This window comes from Corvus cornix, chromosome 4, assembly GCF_000738735.6.
Source record: "Corvus cornix cornix isolate S_Up_H32 chromosome 4, ASM73873v5, whole genome shotgun sequence".
In the NCBI taxonomy this organism is placed as follows: Eukaryota; Metazoa; Chordata; class Aves; order Passeriformes; family Corvidae; genus Corvus; species Corvus cornix.
Genome location: NC_046334.1, coordinates 62,606,302 through 62,628,740, shown reverse-complemented (window position 1 = coordinate 62,628,740; position 22,439 = coordinate 62,606,302). Strand labels below are relative to the sequence as shown.

At 42.1% G+C, this 22,439-nt stretch overlaps 1 protein-coding gene across 12 annotated transcripts in view; it reads left to right on the top strand.

The window, feature by feature from the left end:
• The first annotated feature begins 1,084 nt into the window (after positions 1–1,084).
• The window catches only part of ABLIM2 (actin binding LIM protein family member 2), a 131,285-nt gene continuing 109,930 nt past the window's right edge, over positions 1,085–22,439 (top strand). For all 12 annotated transcript variants that reach the window (XM_039550590.1, XM_039550596.1, XM_039550592.1 and 9 more), the window contains exon 1: positions 1,085–1,158. In XM_039550590.1, coding sequence (XP_039406524.1) covers positions 1,143–1,158 — 16 coding nt within the window. In that variant the 5' untranslated portion in view covers positions 1,085–1,142. The remainder of the gene's footprint in view (positions 1,159–22,439) is intronic.

Genomic DNA, 22,439 nt, shown 5'->3' with positions numbered 1-22,439 from the left:
CATGATTCCCTATCAAATTGTGACATGTAAGCACTGCTGCAGAGCTCATCTCACTTCAGTTTCAGGTGTAGGTTGGGAAAGCTGTGTAGGTTTTATGCTTACAATTACTAATTAGGTTATAACTTTTAGACAACTGTCAGTGGAACAGAGAGTAATCAGCAGACTGATATTAATACAAAGCAAGTCTTCACACCCCTATTTCCTCACGCTGTTACTGTAACCCGAAGCTGCCCTGAGCCCAGTCTGAAATGAGCATCAGAGCAGCTGTGCAGTACAGCACGCTTATGCAACCACGCTGGCTGCTTTTCCATTTGTTAAAATAGATGTTTGTTTTTTGTAAAAAAAAATTAATTCTCACAGAAATAAAATAGATTTCCAAATGGATGAAATACTGAATAAATCGGTATTAAATAAACAAATGGCTTTAATAATAATTGTGTGCCCTTGTACTCCCAAATCCAAAGGACCCAAGTGAAAGTTCACCTGATCCAGAAAGGACTGCTTTCCTCTCCTGAACGCCCAGACTTGCTGCAACACCTTCCGTGCAGTGCTGCAGCGCTGCCTGGAGCCTGGGCTGCGCTGAGGACCAGCGCAAGCATCCTCATCGTCACTGCCCGGGCGCTTCGGGGCCGTGCCGGAGCACCTGTGCACCTCACTGCTCTGCTCAGGCATCACACGAGCCGAGCTCAAGTGGGACAGGAAAATGCAGAGGGGGATCTCACCCGCAGGGCGAGGCAGGCCGGACGGAGCGGTGGCGGCCGGCAGGTGGGAGCGGGCTGCGGCTCCAGCGAGACCTGGGGGGAAGTTTCCGCGGGGCGGGGGATGCTGCAGCAGCTCTGCCCGCAGAGGCGGCGGGGCCGGAGCCACCCCCGGCCGCAGCAAGGCACGGAGGGGGATGTAGTCCGCGGGCGGCGGCGCGGGGTTGCCTACACTTCCCAAGGTGCTGCCGTGCCGAGCCGTGCCGTGCCGAGCCGAGCCGCGGCGGGACTGCGGGCGCCGGCACCTGGCGGCGGGGGCGGAGCGCGGCCCCGCTGCGCGGCGGCGGGCGGGGATGGAGCCGCCTGCGCGGGCGCGGTGACGGGCGGCGGCGGCGGCGGCGGCGGCAGCAGCGGCGGCGGCGGGAGCGGCCCCTCCTGTGCGCCATGAGCACCGGCACAGGTAGGCGGGAGGGGGGGCGGCCGAGACCCCCGGTGCTGCGGGAGGGACATTCGCCGCTGCCCCGCTCGGGCGGCGAGGCACGGCACGGCACGGGCAGCGGCAGCCGGATAAAAATTGCTTACCTAAAACCACCCGAAAATACGAGAATCTGGGTGTGCGCCTGTCGCGGGGGGAGCTGCCGCAGCCTCGGGCGCTGTCGGGCGGGAGGGGCTGCGGATCCGCCGCGGTGCGGGCGGCGGGACCCTGCGCGGGGACTCCGGCGGAGCCGCCCCCTCCCCGGGCGTCCCCCGCAGCCCCGGCCGGAGCCCAGCTGGACGGGCTGACCGGGCGCGGAGGGGCCGCCGTGTGTCCATCCTCCCGCTGGTACCCTGCGGCTCGGGGGTCTCGCCGCGGCCCCGCGGCCGACGTGCGGTGAGGGTGGCATCAGCTGGTGCCCCTGCCCGCCCAGCATCCCGAGTGGGAGCACACAGCTTTTCAGCCGGTGATATTTGGGGTAAAAGCCCGGCCTTTTCTGCTGGCCGAGATGCTGTGGTGATAGAGAAGGTGGATATTGAGGATGTGCCGCGGAGCCCAAGCTAGGATTGCCGCCCAGAGGAATCCAGTTGCCCAGGGCAATACAAAAGTAATTTATCCTGTAATACATGCAGGATTTGCGAACTGACTTGGAACTGTATTTTTCAGCGATTCAGCATTCATCTGCGTTGTGTGTCGGCGGGGGGTGGTTACTTCAGAGCACAGCTGATCGCAAAATATTACAGTCCTTAAGGCAAATGCAGGCTTGTGCACAGAGGAGAGGGGAGCCTTTGGGAGTTGGTTGTGTATTTCGTTTCTGAGGGTAACTGTGGCTGCTAAATATACTCTCTACCACAACAACAGGGAGAGGCTGAATAGCTACAATTATGTGAGGACTCTGTATGTCAGCATGCTTAATCATACACATCCTCGCACCGAGCCAAGGGGGAGGGAGCCTGGTGCAAACAGAGAGGAGAACGAGCTCGTGGTTAGACACTGAGTGACCTGGGGTCAGGCACCTGCTACAGATTTCAGCTGAAAACCTAGTCTGGCATTTCCTCATGTTTGTTGATGGCATAAGTGCTTTCATGTGTGCTGATTGTCCACGTTCTCACACGGTCCGTGAGTGAAACATGTACTGCCAGCATGCCGGTCCTCTCTGTGGAAGTGCCCAGGTTGAGGGAGGTGTGCAGGTGAGAGCAAAGTAAGCATGTGTTGCAGGGTATTTAAACTACTCTAGAAATCCCAAGTCTGTTCCCTGTGTTTAAAGAGCATTGAGATTGTTAACAGGGATGGTAACATCTCCTTTGGCACTGATGAAATGCCAGCCCAGAATCCTTTCCTTGGTTGCCTGGCTATAATTTTGAACTGAAGAATATGAAATACTGAAAAATGTTTAAATTCTGTCGTGATAGAACTGAGCTTGGTAGAGGAAATATTGAAGTCCAAATTTTTATCTCTGTAATATTTTAAATGTCAATTAAATAGATTCTAAAGTGATAAATCCAGTAGGAAAGTTGGTGCAGAGGAGACTTGACACAATTCTATCTCAGTAATTGCTCCAAACATGTTGTAAATGAAATAGCAAAAATGAACAGTGCCAAGATAAAAATAACATCCTGCCAAAAAAGAGAGTGGAAAAAACCCCTGAGAGTTCTTAGGTCTCATTTGAAAGAATAACTGGCAGTTTTAGGAGTTTTAGTTTTAAGTATAGGATTAGCTTTGATGTTTCCAGATTTTGATTTTGCATGTCTGTGTGGGCTATGTAAACAACTTGCAATCAATTCTCTTGATAAATTAAATGTGAGGAGCCCATATCTACTCAGTAAAATCAATGGGAATTTTCCATTAACATTGATGGGGCAAGTATTGTACAACAAATTCAATGCCACAGTTTGTCTAAAATCACTGTTCCCAAAAGATTTCCATCAAAATTACTATGGAAAGGCTTTAATTCAAAGTTTGCTGTTTACTGTAACTTTCTGGTTCTGCAAAAAAAAAAAAAAAATACAGGTGCAGTGGGCTGTTAAAATCAGCCCCACACAAGATTCAACAAATTGTCACATGGTTTGGTAATCTAAGAGAAATCCCCAATATTTCTTTTACTCTTGAGATGGAGCAAACCATTGCGGATCTGCCTTATTACTCCAGAAACTTTTGTTCAGTCTGTCCCCTCTTGCACCAAGGCAACGCATGATTCACTGTCTGTATCACTGTGCTGTGACACTGCCTTGCCACTTTAACCATAGGATTTGGCATTAGATATAGAAGGGCTTATATTTGGTAAACATGATGTAGCTTGTAATAAATTAATATAGGTAATATAATTTAAAGTGGTCAGTAGTACATGCATTGAACCATTGTTCTGATGAATGGACTGCAGACTCATGCTATAATTTTAAATCTAGAAAGCATATGATCATCTGGTATAGTAAGACACAGCTCAGATGCATTATTACATGTGTTGTAATTAGATTTTTCCACATATGATTTTCCTCAGCTGCCTCTTACATTCTTACCACTGATCTTGGCTGGAACTATTTCTAAGAAAGAGCCTATTCACTGCTTTTTGTACCTGGGAGAGTTACATGAAATGGTTGTGCTTTTAGGATACTAAAGGTAGTTCTAAGAGTTTATAATATGGTTTTCAGTCTAATAATTCAGTTCTTTGCCATCTTGAAATCATAGCAAGAACAGAGTAGGTTAAATATTCGAGACTGTGAAAATGAGGTTCTCCTCAATTCCCAGAAATAGGTTAACATGATGTCTACTATGTAAGTGCAAAAAGGGAATCACAGAGCTAATTACATAGTAGGTGAATTATCTTAGATTAGATTAAATTAAATGTCGTGACACAAATTCACACAGCTATTTAGTCTTTAAACTATTATATTAAAGGGACAATTTGATTGCATGGATCAGAGAACTGCTAATCGAGTGTCACAGCCCAAATGGAGCAGGAATGTGGTGGCTCTGGTTACAAAAGAGGTTACTCAGGTCGGTCACACAGGGTCCAGCTCTGCTTGCAGATGATTAATTTCTTTTCAAAGTTCCCATGCAAGTATGCTGATAAGAATCCTCCCTAGAGACAATAGTTATGGTTGTTTCCGACTGTACTTTATTTTATACTCAGTTACAGCATTTTACTTTCAGCCCTTCATTCTGAGCACTGGTAAAAGAGCATTGAATTACTAGATAGGAGCACCAGGAGGTCAGCTTGCTTTGGAGTTTGCCAGCTAATGAATGTGTTCACCTTATAAGATACAATCCTACACATTTCATCATTAAACAAAAGTAGAACTACTTCATTTCATTGTCATTTAAGCCCAGTTTCCCTGAAAAAATAAACAACAATATATATTTCCTGATGGTATTTTCTTCCTCTGAGGTTGAATTGCATAGACTCTATTTAATTTCTTAGACTGTGAAAAACAGGAAGCTGTATCTTGGGATTCATTAAGGTTTTGGGGGATTCTTTATAGCTCTTAGGAAAACAGTTTCAGCTCAGTGTATCTATCTTTTAAATGGCAGCATGTTCCTGGGTGGTGGAGACATACAGCACAGTTAGGAGAGGATGAAATAGGTCACAAGAGATTCTCAGGTGATGTCACATCAGCTGGTAACTCCTGGCTGCAGGACATCCTGTCTCCTGTCTCCATCCTAGTGGCCTTCACACGCTGCCCAAGTGCTGCAGCACATCTCTGGAAAGGTGGCTAGTTCTGCTTAACAAAACCCAGATATTTGGCTTTCTGAGTGAGGTCTCCTTCTTGCTGACTTCCCTGTTTGCAGTGCAGCACCTGCCCAGGTATCTGTTCACATCTGACTGCCATTGCAGTACGATGTACAGGTAGTTTTGCATCTCAGGACATTAATGCTTATGTACTTAATCCCCAGTAATTATCTTTGACATAAAAACATAGAGGGCTAAGAAATGTGAAGAAAATTGACAAATAAAAGCATGGCTATTGAGGTAACTTTTCTCTCTCTTCTTCTATGCAATGGGCTGGCCAACATTCAAGGAGAAGTGAAGAAATCCTGGTTTTAGTTTTGTCCAATATGACAAACAGTTCCTCCTCTACACTACACAAATTCAGGCTTCAGCAATGAAATGCCTCTTTCCTGAATACTGTTAATTGTAAGCTCACTGATGCATTTTCCAGTCCTGTAGGGGTTTGCTGGTGCCATTAAGTCAACTTTGGACCTTGGGTTCTCCAACCAAGCATCCAGCACTCACGATAATGAATTAAACATATTTGTGTTAAAAGGGCTTGTGCTGCATGGGGCTTTTAGAAGCAGTGCTCTGGAAGGGCCAGGATGAATGGGGGGCTCAGCCAGCAGAGCTGGGTCTCTGCAAGCCCAGCATCTGATGGAGGGCAGCACATGGGCCTTGGAGATTACTCGTCAATTTGCTGGCTTGCTCTCTGCATCCTTAAATATAACCTTAAGGCAAACATTTCTGAATTTAGATTATTCCCTGTGTCAAGATCCATTAGCAGCGTGTCAAGGTCCATAACTGTTACTGTCTGAAACGTTGGAATGGTTTTTTTCCCAGCTTACTTGTTGATGCTTGTGCTCTGAAATCTAGATGGAGTATTGTTTTGCATGAAGCACAGTTATTTATTTTTCCATTTCAGACAAGAAATGTGAAATGAATAAAAACTTTGTTCAGTGAATATTTCTGTCAGCTTTAGGAACCATTTTTCCCCTTTTCTCTGTAAAATGAAATCCTTCTACTGACATTAGTCAAATTGATCATTAACTATATTTTGAAGATTCTCCTGGTTTTATAGGACAAGTTTCTTGATCTGTAGATGAAGGAAAACAAAGTCGAAAGGCAGGTGGCCATGAAATACACACATTCCTGAATTGCAAGGGATCACTAGTGATGTTTTGAAAATACTTCAATGTTTTTAATTACAGGGGGGTTTTTTTGCTACTCAGAAACTGTTATTTTTAGGTTTAAGTAATGCTGTCACTGTAAAACAGTAACAGATTGCAGTTGCTCCTCATGGTGGATATGAAGAACTAGTGTGTAATCTTGGTTGTTGCTGCATAGTAGCTGCTCACGAATACAGCATCCAGTTCCTTGGGAAGTTTGCAAGTACCCCTTCTGTCAGTTCATTTCTAGCATGAGGCACTATGATACTTCAGAGGAAGATGAAATATGATTCTTCCATTTCATTTTTGCCAAGTTCATCTGATCTTCAGTGGGAAAAAGAAACATCCCTCACCTGTACTGGTTTATGGAGTGAAATAGCTGGATGCGCCGTGCAGAAGGGGAGCACTAAGCATACAGTAGTTGTGTTCCTTCAAGTCTATTTCAGGCAGTGGCAAAGTAAGATTGCATTGCTCCGATACTGCTTGTATGGTAAAATTCATGGTGAAGTAAGAGTTAAAGTTTGATGCATATCATATGAAGAACAAGCCACAGAACCTGTTCTGCTTAAGTGTCAGGCAAGAGCTCTTGTCACTTTAAAAAATAGGTCATATACTTCCTTCTCCTCCTAAGTATATGACTTAGAGATTATATGACATAGAGTATATGACTTAGGATAAAGGGAATTTCAGAAGTGATTCACAAGGCTTTCAGAAGTTTACTAGTTGATGTCTAAATATATACTGAGATCTTCTCTGCTGAGCAACTCTGAGTGGGACTGAATGAATAGGCAGCCTTGTATGCAGGGATTCATTTGGAGAGTTCTTGATCAGAGACCACTTTGTTTTTTTCTTGACTTATTTTTACCTCTGTCCAGAGAGCTTATTGAGGTACATTTATAAATCCCAGATTGCTGTAAATTTTGCAGTTTAAAATCATGTGAATGCTCTAGAAGTAATGAAAAATACTTTGAGAGTTTCCTTTTTGTTTTTGTCTCAGTTCCCTTCATTTGCTTTGCTCTGTTTAAAAGTTCTTTCCCTCTCTTTTCCTGTTGGTGTTCTTGGTATTGCAAACTCAGCTGGGACCTGCAAGTCAAACAAGTTTTTCTGTTCTTTACCTTGTGAGAGCCCACTGAGGATTTTTGATTGAGTTCAGCTGGGAAGTTTCGCTTCATGGAGTCTTGTAGCGTTTGCTGTGGTCCTTCCTTTGGCTTTGTAATGCCAGCAGCATGAAGGCAATCGCTCGGTTACAGTTTTAGATGCAACACAGATAGAGAGGATCTAATCTTTAAGGTCACATATAATTGTGCACTGATACCAAAGGAAACCATAGAAATGGCTGTGTTGCCATTATTACCCTTGATGAGAGGAAGATAGGAATGGGAAAGGGTTTGCAGCCGAGTGCCTTAGCCGGGACACAAGGCAGTCGGGAACAGCTGGGGCTGCGTCTGTCTGTACCGCGAGTGTCTGGCAGTGGCTCCGGCACCTCACCCCTGTGACTACTCGCACATATGCTCTCTGTTCTGCTGTGTGTTAACCTGGCTGCAAGTCAGGCTCAAGGAGTGCCAATTGCAGGGTTTCTGCCTGTGCTGTGAGCCTCGGTTTGCTCGGCAGCTCCTGCCCTGCTCAGACTAAACACAGCCCCGTGCTCTGCCACTGGCTTTGGGCGGTGACAAAGCATTCCTGGGTGCAGGTGATGGGTAAGTAGTGGTGATAAGGGAGGAGAGTTGTTTTGCACTGACCTTTCCATGACTCATAGTTTAACTCAGGTGTGATGTTCCCAACCCACTTGGTCAACAGAGTGCACCTACCAGGATTCATGCAGTGAGCATGATGGGGGAAGCTGCTGCACGCTTCTCTTGAGAGTGTGGCATGCAGGCAGAGGGGATGGAGAGGTCTGCTCTTGATCCACCTGGGAATTGAATTGTGTTTTTCAACCCCTCGATGGCTGGGTAAAGTGGAGATGGAGCCAAGCTCCTCTCACAAAGGCATAGAAAAAGGTCAAGAAGCAACACTCAGAAGGGGTAGCAGGAGAAGTTCATGCTGGTTTTAAGGAAAAGTGAAATCCCAGTGAAAGAGCTTGAACCAAGGAGGGTAGCAGAGGGGCTGTGAAATGTTCAGCCTCTGAGATTTTCAAAATTTAATAGGCCAGGTTGCTCCAGCATTTGCCAAACTGAAGATTGACCTGCAGTCAGCTGGATCTCTGGGCATCTGGTCCAAAGTTTTCTGTGGGTATTTGAAACGGTCCTTAACTGTGACTGCAGAGTATCTGCTGTGCTGCTACAGAGATCTACTGGCAAATTAATCTTAAATGTTTTGTGTGGCCGTTTACCAACCAGTCTTCCTGGACATGTTTTGATGGCTCATTCCTGTCTTGGAAAATTGGAGGAAAACTAGTGTCAGCTGCATGTATGAACATTGGTAAGCTTTCCCTGTGGAGAAACAGGGTTTATGTATCACAAATCTGTTGGACAATTGCCTGAAGAGGCAGACCTGTCCTGTGGGTTACGTATGTGCAGCTGCAGAGCCCCTCCTCAAATGGGACAGAGATTTTTGGTGTGAAAATCTGACTCCTCCACTGCTGAGACTTCGAGAAGCTCTACGTATCATCACCCATGGGTGAAAGCACTGTGAACTGCTGTGTTTTTTTAATAGCTTTGAAACCAGGACATTTATTTATGTGCCTTTGTACAGAATTAGGTGCAAACATTTTAGCATCTTTGTTCTAATAGCCACAGGTTTTCATGGTACCAAACTAAGGTAACAAGCATCTCGCAGATTGCCTTAATGTGTTGTCAGGGAGAGCATAGCCAAAGCTTTTCTAGCATCTTCTTTAAGGCTTCTGTGTGTATCAGCCATGAGACCTTTCGTGATTCTAAAACATGATAGATTGTGTTTCAGTTTGCTGACACACTGTCATGATTTCAGATCATTACACTGTTCTAGCTGGGATTGAATGCCTGTGTGGCCCAGTAGCATGTTTCCAGCTGTGCCCATTGTCCTGACCTGGGAACTAACAATGACAGTGGCTTGTGTCCATCTTGGTCTTGTGTGTTTTTCAAGATGGTACTAAGGGATCATCACCTCAGATGATGAATTTTACCTTCTTTTTGGTAGTGTGGCCTAAATTTCATTGAATGCAGGAAGCCAGCTTAACAAAGTTCTGTTTCTATCTTAATAGAGCTTCATGACTTAGGAGAGCTACCCAGTGACATTGCTGTCGATTTGATTGTCTATGTTATTAATAGGATTTGACCTAAGAATAAAGCCTAGGTTGTGCTGAGAACCCTTAACTTCTGTTACTTGTAAACTTGGGGTTAAATCATCTTTCTGGACTGAAGTCTGATGGTACATTTTCAGAAAAACTGCCGAAGCGATAGGCATGTTTTGCGTTTCTGTCCATAGATCTATAATTCTAACTTGTGATATTCCTGAGTTTTTTTCCAAGGTCAAAGCTGACTTTTGATGGGAACGACTCAGGCTGTGTCCTGTGAAGTTTATGAGATTGGCGGTACGGGAGTGCTGCCAGCTCTGAGGAAATGCTCGGCTGAGCTTTCTGTGTCTTGTCTCTGAAGCACATAAGGTCTACATAGATCTAGAAGCATGCCATAGTCATGCCTATTTTAGAAAGCAGCAAACAGCACGAGCTGCAAATTTAAGTTGGCAGAAGAAGCCTGGCTGTTAAGCTAAAGCTGTCAGAAACTGCCACAATGTTGGTTGGATATTTGATTTACCTGTCCTGCTAAGATGAAAGAAAGATGAAGCTTCTCAGAGCCTTTCTAAATACAAGGGTAATTAATATTTTTGGAAACATAAAGAAATCCTGTATATTGGAGGCAGACCTGGCTTCCATCCTAGTAATTTTACTATAGTACGTGTGCTTTGTAGATCAGTAATTATGTATTTATTAGAGTGATGGATGCTTTCAGTATAGCTGTTTGCACTGTGGGCATCAAAAAGCACAAATATTTCAGCTCCGAATTTCATCTTTAATTCTAGTTACTTGTGTAAACTATTTTTGAGACACTGCCTAAGTTATGGGTCAAATTCAGTTATTAAACCATCCTGGTTTAATAACCATTCAGTTATTAAATCCTCTCCTTCTTCTCTATGTAAATGGTTGATTTCACTCATATATCCCAATACTGAGTAGTTTGCAAAAGCAAAGCGTCTTCTTTCAAGACAATAAAAGGTATTGAACCTATCACTTCTCCTGATAGTTCATTTCTGTGCTTGTTACACTGCGTGCTTAGAAAATGCTGTACTGGTTTATGTTTTTGTAATTAAAAAATAGTTTGGGGTTTTTTCCCTTATTGAACATGTTTTCCCTAAATGAACCTGTGAACCTTTTTTAAGGAGTTGCACATGCATTGTTGCTTAGAGAGACTTTAGCAGTGGGTAAACAACAAACCTGGACATTTTAAAGGAAGATTCCTACTCTTAGCTTGCCTTGTGGCTCCGTGCTGTGGATCTGGAAGGCAGATCATGTCTCTTATGCTGGAAGGCAAAGGACTGAAGTTTAGATAGCCCCTCTGAATTTTCTAGGGAAATCATTGTGACTGTGCTGTGCAAAAAATATATTATGTGGACATTATTTCTATTGCATTGATATTATGGTACCATGAAGCATTAACAATTACCAAAGAACCTAGATTGGTCACAGGCTACCTGGCATTTCACCTTGGCAGCTCTGTGTAGCACTGGAGCAGTGGGGAGGGAGCACTTTGGGTGGGCAGTAGGAGCTGCACATCCACAAAAGTCATTGTACTGATCCATAAACCTGTCACCCTACGTGTTTCACTCCTTCCTGTCTCGAGGCTGCTTCCAACATGGCCCTTGAATCTCACTGTCAGTGTTAAGATCTCTTTTTATCAATGTATTTCAACTTTTTGTTGCATACTTCTGTGTAAGCATCCTAAAATGCTATAGCTTAAAGAAAGCATTAATGCAATAAATGATTGGAAAACCTTTAAATACAAATAATGTAATTGTTACAATAATTGCTGTTATATTAATATTCCCTGTATTTTTTTCTGACTGCAGTTTATCTTGTTTGTAAACTATTGAGAGGAGATCCTGTCCCTGGCTTTGTGCCATAGATAAACAGTTGTATTATTTTTAATTACAAACTAAAAGATAAAATCTTATCTTTAGGAAAATTTTGCCATATTTTGCAGGAACCCCTTCCTTTTTTGGATGTATCACATTTATGTTCTCTGATGTCAGGGCTTCTTTTTGGTAGAATTTCATTACAGTACTCTTGGTGCTGCATATTTTTGTAAATATATTTAGCTTTCTAATAGTATTTTTGGTCAATTGACTGCAAAGCTCTCACAAGAGAATGGGATTTGCTTGTGCACACAGAACTGAGAAGAGATTGGTGACTTGTGTTGGGTAGGATTAGTAAAGTGAAGAAGAATCTGAAATATCAAAGTCTGAATTGAATGTTCCTTCTGTTCGGTCACCCTGACTTTACATGTGTAAGACTTAATACATTTTGGGTTATTTTTGGCATTGGCACGAGTGGCTGATGTTTGTCTGCAGATGTAAGAAAGGAAAATTAAAGGTTAATTTGTTCGCCATCTTCCCCTAAGTTTTGAAAATAATATCTGGTCCTTAGCTTATCCAGCAGCTCGAGGAGGGAGGGAGGGAAGAGTTGGGCTTTCAAAACCAACTGCAACAAAGCCAGTTTTCCACTGCTAACTCCATGTCCCTGACAGCCTAAATATTCCTGCCCTTGATTTTTGTTTCCCTCTGGATCATATCCATGAGGAGATTTCATTTCAAAAAGAAACCAAGATTGCAACTGATGTCACCCATCAGATAAAACTGCACATGTAAAATACTTAAAAAAAAAAAAAAGCCTAGAACCTAACCCTGGAAAATGTTTGGGGTTTTTTTTGTTTTTGTTTTTTTTTTTTTAACGTGGTGGGAAAAGGCAGCATGTGCTGGCACCCAGGCTGGGAGCGTGCAGCCCCACCAAGGAATCTGTGCAGCCCACAGTGACGCCTGTCGCAGCAGACCCCTGCCAGCAGCTGTCACTGTCACTTGCCAGTTCTTTAAAGCTCTTTAAAGGTGGCATAACGTGGCAAAGAGATAACGTGCAGCTTTTTCCTCTAGAGGCAGGCTTAAGTTAATATTTCCCCAAAGGCCAGGGTTACAGATAAGTGCAGCAAAGTGGAAAAGCTCCGGGTTTCTCTCTGCTCACCCATCTCCCTTTCCCAGCTGGGTAGGGAGGCTGGGGTTTCAGGCAACTTTCCAATTTTTCAATTTGTGCAGCTTTCATCAGTTACAATCACATAGATACGATAGGTAATTTACAAAATATTTATGATCCATTCCAGGTCACACAGATAGGACGTGTCAGCTTTTGTATCCCCCAGTGATACAAAAGCTGAGTTGTTGGGGTGAAGATCACTTCGGTTCTGAGGGCTGATACTGAGTCAAGCTTCTTTACTGAGTATGTTTGTCTAGATAAAGGGAACCAGCTCCTAGCCACACATGGCACTCCTCTTTAAAAGACACTGAAACAACCAAGTCCATCTTAAAAAAACCTGACCCGAGTGCACCGTGCTGATTGTATCCCATTGCTCTCTGTTTGGATGCATCAGATTCCTGTGTTCATTTCTTTGCCAGCAGGTTTTGATCATTTCATCATTCCAGAAGAGTGTCACTGCTGGTATAATTTGATTGTTGGGGGAAGAGCATATGCCTAATGAGAACTATTCCAAGGAGAGTTGGAGCAGACAGGCCACAGGGGGTGTCTGCTGGACACCAGCACAGGGTGGTTATGAAGAACTGTGTTGCTGAACACACTCCTTCCAGCTTTTTTGTTGTTAGAAGCCTTTTGATGCCATTTGGCCTTTGTTCCAGAGGTGGTTCGCAGTGGGTTGTGCCTGCACCTGTTGTGCAATGGGCCATTGCAGTCTCAGTGAGGAGTGGCTGTTTGCCCACCATCAAGTCAGATGAACCTGCTGTAAAGCAAAACACAGACAGGTATTTCTTTGCAGGAATTCCTCAATATCATGAAACATCATCCTTTAACCGGGTTTACAAGCACAGAAGCATGTTTCAGAAGCTGTGTTTTTAAAAGTGCACTCCAAAATTTTGATTTTATATTTCAGTTTAAGAAGTTCATGAGGGTTATTTGCAGAGCTGCTGACATGAGCCCACTGGTGAAGCAGCAGCCAGCCCTGCAGTCCCTGTAGGAAAGGCCTGTCACAGTACAATGCCTTACCCAGATCATCAGGGTAAGGCACTGGCAAATTGAATGTGTCTTATGCGTGCCCAGAGTCTCAAGAAACCAGAAGTGCTAATGCAAGGGATGCTAACTTATCAAAGGGCTGCAGCTACGAGCAAGAGGATTAATTTTACTAATACATGCTTAGAGTTCGTCAGGCTAATAAGGCTCTGCAACATCTCTTGTGAATCCACAGAAAGGTTCAGTGGATGAAGTTCAGACTTCATATTGCTCCTTCAGTTGGAAATGTGCAGCGTTCATCTTTACAGCTTGGAATTCCTCATTTGTAGAGCTCATCATAATGTTGTAAAAATTATTCTAAAATTGATTCTATAAAAGTTTTTGAGATGAATAATCTTCAGGTTCAAGACTAGCTGTACTGTCATGTATAATCCCATTGCAGCATAAGGAGCTATGTATTCATATAAGAAATAAAAGTTCATTCCGTAGTTATTAAAACCTGCTCTTACCTTAGAATTGGAATTTTGAAGAATATTTTTTGAAAAAGTTTGATTCAAATAAGACTATTTAGATTTCAGATTTCTTTTCAATACTATTACTCAGAGACCCATTCCAAATATAGCTTTGGTCAGCTTTCTTATGTAGACACAGACATTAAACTGTTATTCCTTGAAGGTAAATCCCCAGAGCCCCTTCATTTATGAATTATTGTGCTACAAATTGTTAACGGAATACATTATAGTGGAAATTTTATCTGCATCTGTCTTATGTAATTTAATGCAAATAAATTGTAGATAAATATGCTAGGACGTTAAATGTTTATTTGTGATAATAGTTCTGTTTATTCAGCTTGAGGAAACTGGAGGTAAAGTTAAGAGTACTATTAAAAGGAAGCAAGAAAACAGGTTTTAATTATGATTTAAAGTAAAATAAGCAAATAAGTCTAAAATAAAATGCTTAAAGATTGCGGTAGGTTGCTGCAGTGGTACATTAACATACTAAACTATTTTGAGTGTGACACATTTTCCACATCAGAATTAAACAAATAGCAGCTTAATACATTAAGTCATTTCAGTGACATCTGCTTTGTCAGTTGCCTACAGGCTGGAAAATGAAGCATTATGGAAAAAGATACACAGATGGATCCAGTGGCTCAGGATTTGCTCCAAGTGGTGGAAGGCTTGGGGCCAGTTCTGGGTCCCTTGGTACCAGCTGTATTGGTGAGATGCTTTTGGCCCCTGCCTTGGTTTGGCACAAGATGCTCAGCTGTGGGCATTGTCACCACTGTCCTATTTCCCCCACCACAGCAGTAAAATCGGTGAGTGGAACAAGGAGGCCATTTCTGTTGTTTCCAAGAGGAATATCACTTGCTGTGGAAGTATTCTTTTTCTTTTTTTTTTTTCCTGAATATTTTTTCCATTCCTTGGGGCTACACTGGTGAGTGGAACTACCCTGTCAGCTCTTCCCAACACCCTGGGAAGGTCTCTTCAGACCAAAACTCATGTGATTGGTATTCTTTCTCCAAAGCAAGGTGTTGTAGTGTATCTCTAGCACTTTAAAGAAATAAATACATAAATACCTTTTATATAAATAAAAAAATACTATAATATCATCATTTTACAAGCAGAAGCCAACACCTTATGTGTATGACTGAGATCTATAAATTAGGCCATGTATGTATACAAGAACATTAAGGGGAAAATCACAAGCAGTGGCATCCATAATCCTAAGTTGGAACAGAAATTGGAGCCTCTCTTTTACCATTTGCATTTTGTTTATGTTGTTCATACTGGAAAGGGATGAGAAGACTTTCTAGAATGTTAAAAACTTTTAACCTTTTTCTGAAACTATGACAACTAGAATCAAATTAATATAATAAAAAAAACTAAAGAACAGATTGCTGCACAGTCACATATCTCTGAGGGATGGTACTTAATTTAAAACAACAAGTATTTCAAGGCTGTGATAGAACTTTGAGGCTTAACAATACTTCTTATATTTCAGTCAAAACTCCCAGAGCTCCCATATGGAAGAGTCAGCCAAAATTCACAGTGCAGCCAGATTAGCAGTGTTAATCACATTGCCTGTTCTTTAAATTGCAAGGAACCTGGGCAGGGTGTAGAGGCTGGAAACTGGATACCTGTGCAGTAATACCTGTGATCCCGAGGATATATTGTTAGGTGGGATTGGTATTTACTGTCTCAACAAAATCTCTGCTTCTAAGGCAAGTTGCAATGTCAAATGTGTAACTTTGCAAGCCGCCTTGGTTTCTTTGTACGTTTGGTGTGTGCATAGATTTAAAAAGAGTATGGCTGCTCTATTTCTGCTGTGAATTTTTGGTGGTGGGATCACCAAGGTCACTGTATCTCATATTTGGTTTGTAGGGTCAGTCCTTGGGTCAGGCTGCTGCAAATCTACATATTTGTTGTGACTGATAACACTGTGGGACAATAAATTAATTATGACATTTATATCTAAAAAAAAAGGCATTCATTTAGCCATTTAAACATAAGTATAATATTAGCTTCTATTTTTTTAGACTCCAATGGTCTAAAGCTACATGTTCAGATGAGAAATGTTGACACCCCCCTAAGGGCATTCCAAGTTCCTTTACGGCAGATCCAGACAGAAGAGTTTTGCTTTGTTACTTAGGATATATGATACTATGATGGAAGGTGTCTGTGTAAAAAAACCTGGATGGGCAAGATGCTGTGAGTTAAAGGTGTTCAGCACCTTTGAGCTGGGCCAGCTTTCGAAGGATGCAAAATACGGGTTTGGAAGGCTAATTTTAATCACCCTGCTTTAAATGGTGTGTCCTCACTCACCTGTGATGGTGTTCGTGTTAGAGAGGGATTTTACAGAGATCTGTTTTGCTGTCATGCCAGGGTCCTGGTGCTGGGAAGAAGTGGAACTGGTCTGTGGACAGGCTGCCTGGATGGGCAGAGGCTGGATGTACGAGGAGAGTCTGCAGGAGCCAGGCTCCTTTGGGAGGCTGAGGGAGAACATCAATGTCTTCATGTCCCACTGCGGGGTTGGAGAGAGGATGGACCCAGGCTCTGCGCAGAGGTGTGTGACAAAAGGACAGGAGTCAACCCCATGTCAGCTTGCAACATGGCAAGTTCTGATTAGGTATAAGAGGAAACAAAATTCCCAAGAAGATTGTAAAGCGCTAGAGCAGGGAAAGTGGCAGCCTTACATACTTGGAGGTTTGAGATTTGGATGGGATGAGGCCCTGGGCAACCTGATCCAGTGGGATCTGTGCTGAGGAGGAGGCTGGCATAAATGACTTCCAGAGGTGCCTTCCAACCTAAATTATTCTAGTTCTAAATATAGCGTGTGGGAGTGCTAAACTTGACTTCGGCATGATTAAAATTACATTTAAAGCTAAAGCAGGACAGCAAGACAATGCTTCTGGAACTCTTGTGCAGCACTTTCAAAAACACAGGTGCACGTACATTGCCAGTGGAAGCTCAGTTATTCTGAAGCAGTGTTATACCAGAGAGTTACTCGGTGATTTTAAAACCATAGCTATGTCTCGGAGCGTGTGTGGTGCTTACATGTGCCTTGTAAGAGGTCAGATTTATTTCTACGGGTCACAAACTGAGCAGCTGAATGGATTCGAGGCTCCTAACTCCCATTCTGTGACAGATAATTAAAAGATCTAATCTCTTATACAGCTGACCTGAGAATAAATTTCTAATAGTCTGTGGATTTGCTGCACAGCAGAGTATACATCTTCTCATTTATAATTTCATATGTTGTTAGTACAGCTAGGCCAACTTTGAGATAGTGTCTTGATTTAAAGTTGAATCTTGGGACCTTTATTTTCTTTTTGATGGAATGTAAAATATATAAGGAATTCCTAGATAGGAGAGGTAGAATCTCAGTAGTATAAACTGTCTCTAAAATGATAGCAAAACATACTGAGGAAAAGGAGCTTTTATTTAAAGATAGAGCAATTTCAAGTTTTAAAATGCAGACTTTATTTTATTACATTTTCTAATTATGTCCATACCTAATCATACAACTAATAAAAGGATTTATATTTGCCAAAGTTGAGGTTTAGCATATAAGTATTAAGGCTTTTGAGTATGTCTGAATGTGTTTGAAATGTTTTGGATCAGTGCTTTAAATAAAATTAAATCTTACTGTGTGAGTAGAATAATAAACTGTAAAGTGATTGTTATAATTCTACCTTTGTACAAATGTAATCTCACTGGTTGAAAAGAGAGCATACAAAATGAATGGAAAGGTCCATCTCAGTAGGTTTCCAGGTGATAATAATGAGTTTATTTTCTGTCTTTTCCCAGTTTCTGGTAATTGCTAGCGGACCAAATAGGGCAGTGGGAAATCTGTCAGTCTGGAGCGTCTTTGGGGACCTATGTTATAGAGCAGAGATGCTCTATGCTGTAGAGTGTCCATTTCTATGCTGTAGAGTTGGACACTTAGGCTGCCTGTCTAGAGGACAAAGAGAGAACTTCCAGCAATTTTCCTTTACTGGTGCTAAGTGGAACTCACAACTGTAATTGACCTAATCAATTTGTAAATAAGTGTTGATTACAGCTGTATGGATATAACCACCCTAGCAGACCGTCAGCAATGGGGCTGAAGGCAGGAATTAGGTGGCAGATTTGACCTGCAGCTGGAAAGAAAGTTAAATGGAGGTTTAAAAGAAGCAAATTGTGAAGTGCAGCAGAAAATAATCTTGAACTAGAGGTGCAGGGATTCTGCTGCTTTCTCAGGAGCCGTGCTGAATGGCCTAGTATTAGTGGTGTATTTCTAAATCAAGATAATATTATTGCTGTGTGTATAGAAAAACTCCATGACACTATCTTGGCAAAAGAATATTTATCAAAAAAAATCCTATATTTTTAGATAGTAATTGTAAAATGGCACAGTATTACTCTTCTTTTTTTTTTTTTTTCAAATTGTTAACTAGCCTTTGGGGCACTTTTTATTGTTTTGGTGAAGGAGAAGAACTGACATCAAATGCAGGTATTCCTTGCAAAATTACATTTTCTCAAGAAAATAACATGAAGAAGGGCCTATTTTGTGTGATAGCAGGGCCCAAGAACAGGTAGACGTCTCCTGCTGTTTCTCCACTCTAGAGAACCTGTCGTTGTTCTCTTACTATTGAAAATAGTAGTTGGTGGGGTTTGCCTTTCCCCTGGTCCTTTTCTTTCCTCAGTACCACATCTGTGTTGGCCAGCAATTCCCAGGTATTTGTATGCAGGGGTTTTGTATTGTTTTACAAATCTTCCCCTAGAGAGGCAGCTTTGTTATTTTTTCTTTGTTTTTCACTTAGTCTGTAAAGTTTTTATATGAGTCTACATTAAAAATACAGTTTACACATTTATTTAATATTTGGTTATATCCTGAACTTGTGTGATCAGCATCTGGAAGTAAGAGTTTGTAACATTGTGAAACTACTCAGAAAGAGAATTTCTTCTTCCAGTGCCTAATTTTAAAGCTGAGAGATTAAAGATGTTTCATTTTTTTAAGCAATACCACACGTTGTTAGTTTTTGCCCAAGAGAAATGCTTAAACCATTAAATATTTTATCTCTTCTTTGAATAAAATATATTTGCACATTGTTCCATATACAGTGTTCTCACTGAGTGATTTTGTTTGGGAATTAGTAACTCTTCTGATGAAATTTGCATTGCTATTGGCAGTAGCATTTCAGGAAACTCTAGCAAACAATGGAAGGCTGAAGTTTTACCTGGTCTCTGTATAAAGCTCATGTTTGCACAGAGGGAAGAACTGAAAGCTTGTTCCTTTGAAGATTACAGCTGCCACTGGAGAAAATGCCATGCTAGTCTTACTCATAGTGCTGTGGAAATAAGAAGGTGCCCAAAAGCATTGTTGTTGTGAACTCAGTGGTACAATGCAAGGCAGTTAAACCTGACTGCCCTGGGCTCTAGTGGGGTGTCTGACAGGGAACCTGTGACATGATGGGGGTCATCAAGCTTGTATGGCTTGGAGCATGAGTGGAAGTCATTGTTCTGTGCCAGACTGAAATTCAAACCAGAGTTTTCAACTCTGTTTCGGCTCAGTGTTGGAAGAGGGACTAAAATTGAGATAGGAGAATTTCTAATGCTTAGTGATACATAAAATCCTACTAATAGAATCACTTAAAAGAGTTGGGACTGATTTGTGATTGACAGTATGAAAAATGTTGTTAGAATGACTGAGTCTGGAAGGTAGGTCAAATTAAGGATTTCTGCAAGTCATGGTGGCTAATTCAGAGTTTTCTGCTTTTGACACCTAAGGTCTCATTGGCTGAGAGAGCGAGTTGGTTGTCAGTAGAGAGAAGCACTTCCACAAGATCTCATTTTGCACAGCCCCAGTGATAGTTGTAGCTAAAATTATTACAGAGTAAGGATTGGATTGCATTAAGGAATTGTTCCTAGTTCTCTGCTTTTTTAACACATTAGCTCTTACTATGTCCTTTTCTAGCTCTTATGTAAGAAACTGTATTGCTGAGATAATTCAATTGCATCATACAATTTTTCATACCCTGAGGACCCCATCAGTCTTTTCATGGAGTTGCATATCATGCTTTGAATATGAAATTAATACTCACTGCTTCCAGCTCCATCAGTTTAACTTTATTAGACTATGTTTTTCTTAGGTACCTTGCTCAGTGCTACAGTCACATCTGTGTTTTAAGAGAGTACCTAGAAAAGCAAAATAACTTTTTAAATTTCAGGCCTGTTCCTACAGAAACACTATTAAAATGAAAAAGTTTTAAGGTCCAGATAATGACAGTGCTTAGCAGTGCAGAAAAACAAATTATACGGGAGAGAATGTTGATTTCATTCATTACAAAGCAGAATTGTCCTTCTTTAATTCAGTGAGAGCGGGGCTGTCACTCCAAATGATAGAGAGAAGTGGGATGTGATAGAAAGGGTATTTACCATCTGAGTCATCATTTACTTTAGGAGTATTTGCACTGGGAGGAGATTTATCTTTGTTTATATTCTGTTTTGGAAATAAACTCTGGAAACATGCTGTGGTAGCATGGATCACTTGTTTTTCCTGTGTGTTGCATTAAGCTAAAGTTGGGCTTCTCTTTAATTAAAACTGTTACTTTTCCGTGATGCTCTGGGAGCAGAGCAAAGCCAGACTGTGCTCTGGTGCTCCTTTGGTACATGGTGAGCAGTGGGGAAGGGTGAACAGAGCTCCCATGTGTTGCAGCCCTGGGAAACAGTAAGGGAGACTCCCTTTCTTCAGCAACATGGTTGAACGAACATGTGAAGAAACTGTGTGCCCAGGAGAAGGATTGAAGCTGGGGAAAGGAGACATTAAGGGGAATCAGGGAGAAGCATTTGTGGAAAAATAGAGCTAAATTAGGAATAAATGGACCTGGTTGCAAGTAGGTTGGCTATCGGGTATTGTCCTGTTCTGGATGAGCCCAGCACTTCATGGCCATAGCCTGTCCTCTGTTCTTAAACTGTGTGTGCGTTTGGTGGGGCTCCATGTGCTTATTGGGCGCCTTGCTGGCTGTGTGTGGGACACATCCCTGCACCCCATGGTCCCCCAGATTTGGCTATGCATAATTTATCCTGTTTCTATATAATGCCAACTGGCCAAAGAGCAGCATCGGTGCAAAGACCAAACCCATATGTAAGCGACTGTCTCACGTGGGGTAGTGGAAGGGAGCCTGAAGTGCTTAAGGAGGGAGGACTGTGAGTGCAAACAGTCTCAGAGCCGTGCATAAAGCAAGAAGGGGATGTGGTAGGATGTGTCGTGGCACGAGCTGGGTCCTTGAACAGCTGTGTCCATGACGGCCCAACAGCCCATGTCTCGCTTTGGCAGCATGTAGGTCAAGGGACAGCATCCTGCGTCATCGCCGTCTTAGTAGGTTGTTATTAAAGGCTCGAATTGGTAGGATTATTGGCAATTGGAGCAGCTTGCAGCCAGATGAAACTCCTGGTTTCCTTGCCCTTGGGAGGAGGAGGAGGAGGAGGAGTGACCTACATCTGCCCAGGGGGCTGCCAAGCTCCACCTTGCAGTGACTTGCTAGGCTTTTCTCTGTTAGGGACAGAGATAAAGGCTTCTCTTGGGACAGGGGAAAATAAAAGGTTCTTGGTGTTCGCCCGGCCTTGGCTACAATTTTAGATTAATTGTATGTTTTGTGTAGAATGTAAGGAATTAACCAGGTTCAGTGGCTGGATGGGGAATAGTGGGCTTTAGGATCTCCTGACCACACACTGTTCACTTGACACAATAAAGATACTTTGTGTTTCAACCCTCTTGAAATCAGGGGAGTGAGGTTAGTGTGGAATTTGGCATGGGATTTTCGTCTGTCCTTCACTGAATTGCATTTCTGTACATTACCTGGGAAAAATGCCGTGCAGTATCTTTCTTTTTATAAATAAGACATGATTTTATCAGATGATGTTGCTGCTTCCCCTTCTGTCTGTAAAAGGTGAATATAAAGTTTCAGAACAAAATATTTAGTTTGAACTAAAACTCATTTGCTGTCTGAATAAGATGCTGGTTTGCAAATTAAGCAACTCAAAACTTGGTCAAAAAGCATGTTGTGTAGATATGTCAAAAATGTTCCTGTTGGGAATAGAACTGTTAGATGCAGAACTGTGCAAGAAGTAGCACTGTAGCTGAAGGCTCTTGGGTCATGTTTGTGTGAATATAACACATTTCTGCTATGAATGTGGTGTTGAAAGATAATTGATTGCAGAAATTGTGTAGCCTGAATGTGAAAAGGGAGGCAGCGTGCTGGTGTGCCTGATGGGGATGAAGCAGAATTAGATTTGTATGGGTGTAACTGAATCTAATAAGAAGTTTTTACACTTTGACAAATTCGGCAAAGATAACTAATTTTCACTGTGTGAGGTAGTGTGACTTTAGCACCAGAACTTCAGTAACATCAATATCTATATATATTTGAAGTAACTCTGATTGCAATAAAACAAGAGCTAATCCCTTTCTAATGCTAAATTAAGCAGAGCAAATAAAAGCAGTTCAGTTTTATACTTCAGAGTAATCATTTTAGACATTTTTATATGCTGTAGACTACAAGATAAAGAGGAAAGAGCCTTTGCAAAGGTCCTTAAATTATTATTTGTAATCCTTTTAGAAACATATTTCGTATAGCATTAGTGGCAAGTTAGTAGATTATATTAATTAATGATTGGGTGTGATATATTGTGGGTAGCAAAATGGACCA